Genomic DNA, 6,380 nt, shown 5'->3' on the forward strand with positions numbered 1-6,380 from the left:
GAAGTGCTTGCAGTTGGTTTTGGGTATTTTCACAAATAACGTCACCTTTTCAAAGATATAAGACGCTTTGGATGAACATTTTTAATTTCATAAAGTATCAATCGCTGTCAAAGCAATGCAGTCAAGTAAAAGTAGTGTTTCACTCTGAAATGTACTCACGTAACATCAACAAACGATCATAAAATTAAAGTTCAAGTATAGCACAACGTTACTTTAGGAAAGGCATTTAGCTATTGTACACCACAAATGAGCTACAATTCCCTTATTTGAAAACTTTAAAGAATTAAAATAATAAGGGAGCAAAACCTTCTCATGATATTGATATTCAACGTGAATGGATCGATGGATAGATGGATATTCATATGCCAAAATGTAGTAAAAGTAAACTGTGCGCCATTGAATTTTTATTTGGCATCGTTGAATTGTATTAAAAATCTCAGTATTGATCCAACATTTTCCATAAAAAATAATAGCTAATGCTAATGATTGACAATAATAATAATAAAGAAAACTATAAATGAAAACAGATAATGTCACAGTTAATTTAAAAAGCATGTAGTTATAGTAAAAAAACTAAAAACAAAAAACCGACAGAGGGAGACATTTTGTGAATGTTGGTCGTGGAGTAACCATTTCATTTAACAGAGAAGTAAGGATTAGTAAGGAATGTCTGATCCAGAGGAAAACTTTTTTTGTACATAAATTGTGAGTGTGGATCAAAGGGCTCTATCATGGAGATAATCACTGCAGCATTATCAACAGTCAAGGGAATACACAGGATCTTAAAATGACTAACAGGAGCCGGTGAGTCCAAATGCTAGAATCTGTTTGGATTAAAGTTAGGTATATGATTTTTTTTTTTTTTTAAGTATCCAGATGGTCTTCATTTAGAGATACAAAAAAGTAATTATCCTCCACTTCTCGGTTTATCCATCCATAAGAAGTATTTGCTTTTGCATTTAAACATCTATTATTTTAGTATAATCAAAACGTTTTCACTGTTCTGGATCCCGATGGTTGAAATGGTTGAATTACAAGTATGCATGACCAAATACATCAGTCAACGTTTAGTATTTGCATGCCACGTTTTAGGACATAGTGGAACTAATATACTGTATGTGACTATGCATAACAACTCAAACATAATCCCTGTAACTGAAATAATTGTGTTAAGTAATAGAGATATAACTATTTTTACACAGGCGCACAATATGGACCCCTCTGCTGGGTCAACAAGGCCCTCCAGTCGGTGACGTAATTCCCCGGCGACTGGAATGATTCAAAACATTAATCCGGTTGATATTTCAGTATTACACTAGTGTTTTGTCCGGGAGCTGGACATAATGGCTTTGGAAACGGTCCCCAAAGACCTTCGCCATCTGCGAGCCTGTCTTCTTTGTTCTTTAGTGAAGGTAAACGCTCAAACTAGCGTCCCTGCTAACATGTAGCCGCATCCTGCGCGCTGTATTTGTCTTCTGTTGTCAAACAAATTAATGTAAACTCTAAAGTAATGCTTTCACGGTTACCTTTATTTACTTAATAATACCAATACACATACTGAACCCGTTCCTTGGTCTAGTTTGTTCGTCTACTAACTAAATTCAAACGTATCCTGTCTGTTGGTACGTGAAGTAGCTTGTGTGCTACTTCACGTGTTTGTATCCATTCTTGACTCTTATTGTCCTTGATTCAAGTGTTCCCTCCTCTGGCTTTCTTTAGACCATCGACCAGTTTGAATACGACGGCTGTGACAACTGTGAGTCGTACCTCCAGATGAAGGGGAACCGGGAGATGGTTTATGAATGCACTAGTTCCTCATTTGATGGGTAAACGTTGATTCAGCATCGATTATTTAAATAATAAATCAACCTTTCCCGTTGTTTTCTGGATGTTTACCATTCCCGTCTGTATGTCCACAGTGTGGTATCCATGATGAGTCCCGAGGACAGCTGGGTAGCTAAATGGCAGAGGATAGGTAAGGATGTGTGCATTAATCCATTTTGACCATGATGGAGTAGAGGAACTCTAAAGTAAGGGAAGAAGACAAAAAGTATCAATATTATGTCATTGAGGACCTTATTTACTCTATAAACGGATACATGCGGTTTTACAGTTGGTATACCCAAATGCTGTTGAGATAAATAACATTTGTGTATGTTGTTTTTGCTCCATCCTACAGGCAACTTCAAGCCAGGTGTGTATGCAGTGTCAGTGACAGGCAGACTACCTCCAGGTACACTTTATCTAAACTAATCTGCCTCTATACGCAGGGAATTACATGTTTGGCTTTTTCTTGATTTGGAATTCCTTCCTTATTATTGCATTTGTAATTCTCCTTTTCCGAAGGTGTGGTGAGAGAGTTGAAAAGCAGAGGAGTGATCTACAAATCCAGAGACACAGCAGTGAAGACATAAACCGGACGGCTTCCAGTTGTCTGTTCAGCCACACCAAAGCGGCGTCACACTGCTGGGACTGCATTGGATCACGTCTGTGATGAAGGAACTGCCCTTCAACTGTTCAGTTTGTGTGTGTGTGATTGGTAATATCAGCATGGCTGCTTATAGGGGAGAAGAAGTGGGTATTTTGTATTTCCTTGGATAATTGAGGAAAAAAATAAAGGACTTTTTATAAGAAATGTGAGTTATTGTCTTTAGCACAGTCAACACTGTGATATTTGCTGATTCAGCATTCAGTTGACAGTGAACTGATGTGAGTGTCACATATTTGATAAAAAAAAAAAGATGCTGCAGCACACTGGAAGAAATCAACAATAGCCAGAATTTGTTGCTAAAAAACAGCTTAATACTTTCCCCCCCGAAATAACTCGTACCAAACAAAACCCATCAAGGTCTACAGTGTACATATCACACACATTCATCATCAACTTGTTTTTGCATAATACATCAAATTGGTGTGTAGAGAGAGAGAGATAAGTCCTAACTTAATTTACAAAGTGGATTTTTGAATCTTGTGGAGATGTCCGTGTCCCCATCATGAGTTGTAATGCCGTTGGTGATCTCAAACTTTTCATTAAGAACATTCATCAGTTCACAAATCAAATCCCTCCACTCCTTTGGATGATGACCACATACCTGCAAAAGTAATTACCTCTGCTGCTGTATTCTCGCTATAATATACAGAATTAAAATCACAACCAAAACCTCATTCTGATCCGTGTCTCAATTTCCCACTGAAAAGTGAGAGTTCATTGTATTCACAGAGAATCACTGAGGTCTGCTGACCCAGCGACTGATTTGAAACACCAGAGAGGAGGAACTAAACCATCTTACCACTTTTGCTTTGTACAAATGCTAATACAACACCCCTGTACTTATTTATTTGGGTGGCAAGATGGTGCTTTACACAGTGCTGGAATTACAGGCAGTACCAAACATTGCCAGTAGGGGGAACCATCAGCCAAACCTTTGCATTATTCTCACCTATCGGCTCATAAATAGTTTCTCTGGTTAAGTTTGAATTGCTTTCTAGTTTCCATCACTTCTTTGGCTGCTGTTTCAATGTACACTAGTCTGTAATAAGATGTGGGGCTATTGCACTCTTATAGGTGGACTTCTATTACTCTTGAGGAAGATGTGTTTATTGCTCGAGGCTCTGGGCATTGTCTAATTTACTGTAACCTGATGGACCGGGGTCATGCACACAGGGGACTCCTTAAAACTCTGGAAGGGAGCACAGTGACCTCTTGCTTATTGTCTTATTAGATGAGGGTTACAGGGCATGGTTTGTGAGTCAACCGAGGCTATGGTGCAGCATCATACCTCACATAATAATATTGTCAGACATTCATAATTATCGGTCCAACGTGTGGGGCACAGAAAGATGTGTATGCATGAAAGGAATTTAAAGGGCCGTCTTATGACTTACAGATGAGAATTTGCCCCCCCCGCTAAAATTAAATTCATATTTTTATTCCCAGCAGGGAGTTAAAAATGCAAACATATGCAACAGCTTTATTTTTTAAAACAGTACTTATTCACTATTTCAAATATTGTTAAAATACCAGGAGAGGATTTAATCCATCTACTTTGAACGGTGATATAATGACTACTTATGTAATGTATCTCTGCAAACATACCGTGGCTGAACAAACACCAGGTATTAAATACAATATTTGATCCTCGTCCTGCAGCAGTGCTGCCTTCATACGGCGCCTCGCGCTGCAGGATGCGGAGGAGTGCAACATGTAGATTTGTCGGCCCTTAGCAGGCCGTGACACCGCAGCCACGTTTCCACTAGAAGTCTCATTCCAACAGCCTGTGAGGAGATCAGCTCTGTAGCAGAGTTTAAGTTGCTACCCACGTTTCATAAGGTTCCAAGGTTCCATTAAGGTTCTCTTAATGGCGGTTGCAGGTCTTTTTTTAACACTTTAAATGGATCATTCATGATTGGCTGTGATAACTTTCTCATCAAGTTCAACAGGAAGATCAGCACGCAGAGGCAGCGTTACTAAATAACTTGTAACAGGTGTATTATTATTATCTCATGTGGCAATTGTTAAAATGTCTCAGTTCACTTTTTGTTGGGCCGACTTGCTGCCACATTAAGGACAAGAGGACCACAACGGACAGCAGTTGACTTTTAGGTACTAATGTGTGATGTTACGTATTAAGTGAGCACTATTAACAGTATTTTGTTGTTTGCTGACAACTTCAGAAGTGATTAAAGTTTGTTAGTAGTATTATGGATGCTGAATGTCCTGCAGAGGACAACATTGTTCTGGTTCTCTTTGTGTTTGTGTGATGCAGCTCAGGTGGAACAGAGACACCGAAAGCGTAAATAGGAAGTGCGAGTGGCTGTTTGATGATCTATTCAGGGTTGTTTCTCCATCTTGTGCAGAATGCATGCTGGGATACCCCCGTGTGAGTCAAAGCAGGAAGACCTCTTTATGAAATGATTCTCGCATGTGCAGCCGCAAAGAGTTCATCGACTCACAGTATGAAAGGATTATCAGCTCAATTTAAGAAATCCCATCATGTCTGTCTGGAATGCAGACATTTCACAAGTAAAAACAAACAAACCGTGTGATGAACTGCATCTTAAATACAGAACCTCAGTAACACCATCATCCATTGGACAAGACCTACATCAATCTCTTTGCAGTTTTGAACAGAACTTTCCTTACTCAAAAAAAAAAAAGGGAACTGAAGTTAAAAAACTACAAAGCAAATGTCACTGTTATTCAAATGCACAGAAGACGTCTCATTCTTTCCATCACAAGGGGAACAGAGAATCGACCTCAAGTGGTTGGAGACAGTTTATACTCAAATGAGAGAAAAATAAAAAAGCGCCACTCAGTCAGTACGCCTCCATGTGGGTTTTTACCTCAATGCAAAACCGAGCGCAGGAGTGGACGAGTGGCCTTTTCTGCTGCATAAAACAAAAGAACTCCACACCAAAGTGCAGTTTTTTTTATCACTGTCCTCCCCCTCCCTCCCCCCATGTGATTTGAACCTCTTTTCTCTTCAAACTACATGTGTGTGTGTGTGTGTGTGTGTGTGTGTGGGGGGGGGGGGGAGTCATTTCACGAGAGAGCCGCAAACTAAAAACAAAACCGAGAACTGACTGGGCCCAGCGCTGCAAGACTTCCACAACCACACAGCTCCACCCCCGTGCCATCTCGTTGTCTGAGCGAAGCACGCCCCTTCGTTTTCACACTCACAAGGGACACACACGGGGCCCCGCAGCCACGGCTCCCAGCTCTGTGCTTTTGCCCTTATTTGGATATGTCAAGGCTTTAAGCTGCAGGGAAGGTAGATCACAACATGAGGTGTTGACTCGAGGTTTATGGGCTGCTTGGTGAGCTCTGTTAAAACAACAACAGTTAAAGCAAGTGGAGGCGTCTTGGACTCAGTCTGGGATTGCGCTCCGTGTGACAGGGATGAAGTGGAGATAGGGAAGTAGAGAGGATGTATTCTACATGGGGGATGGCCATTATCAACTGAAGGCCACACACACTCGACCTGGTGCGTGTGTGTGAGAGTGTGTTTCATCAGGGTGACAAAACTTCCTGTCTCTTGCAGACTCGAAAGCGTGAGATGATTAATGAGTTTTTGAAAGAGGAAAGTCAAATTCTGCCACACAAACATTTTTCAATATTTATTATTTTTTTAATTTGCTTTTTTTGTGAATTGGAATAATTTGACATCTTTGGGCCTCAAACAGAATTTCATTTAATTCTATTTAATTGGAGTCCATCTATTCATCGGCGAATACACTGAGGATGTTTTATTTATAGTAACATAGCTTTATTTATACATCATGTGGAGACAAGCTGAGAGACACAGCTGCAAGTGCTGATGTGGGGCTTGTGCGCACACACACACACACACACACACACACACACACACACACACACACAC

The 6,380-nt window shown here is 40.2% G+C and overlaps 1 protein-coding gene across 1 annotated transcript; it reads left to right on the forward strand.

The window, feature by feature from the left end:
• Nucleotides 1-1,239: 1,239 nt before the first annotated feature.
• supt4h1 (SPT4 homolog, DSIF elongation factor subunit) lies at nucleotides 1,240-3,287 on the forward strand. Its single transcript, XM_031857377.1, has 5 exons — nucleotides 1,240-1,412; nucleotides 1,720-1,826; nucleotides 1,920-1,975; nucleotides 2,180-2,233; nucleotides 2,347-3,287. Exons 1-5 carry the CDS (start codon nucleotides 1,344-1,346, stop codon nucleotides 2,412-2,414), a joined length of 354 nt encoding a protein of 117 aa, XP_031713237.1. The 5' UTR covers nucleotides 1,240-1,343; the 3' UTR covers nucleotides 2,415-3,287.
• The last annotated feature ends 3,093 nt before the right edge of the window (nucleotides 3,288-6,380 follow it).

This window comes from Anarrhichthys ocellatus, unplaced genomic scaffold (genome assembly GCF_004355925.1).
Source record: "Anarrhichthys ocellatus isolate YVR2014 unplaced genomic scaffold, GSC_Weel_1.0 scaffold18, whole genome shotgun sequence".
Taxonomy (NCBI): domain Eukaryota; kingdom Metazoa; phylum Chordata; class Actinopteri; order Perciformes; family Anarhichadidae; genus Anarrhichthys; species Anarrhichthys ocellatus.

What these genes read in the sequence shown, in the direction of transcription:
- supt4h1 (XM_031857377.1), top strand. Translation starts at nt 1,344, where the DNA reads ATGGCTTTGGAAACGGTCCCCAAAGACCTTCGCCATCTGCGAGCCTGT. An exon ending in TTCTTTGTTCTTTAGTGAAG is followed by an intron (nt 1,413 to 1,719) that starts GTAAACGCTCAA and finishes GGCTTTCTTTAG; the next exon opens with ACCATCGACCAGTTTGAATA. An exon ending in AGCTAAATGGCAGAGGATAG is followed by an intron (nt 1,976 to 2,179) that starts GTAAGGATGTGT and finishes TCCATCCTACAG; the next exon opens with GCAACTTCAAGCCAGGTGTG.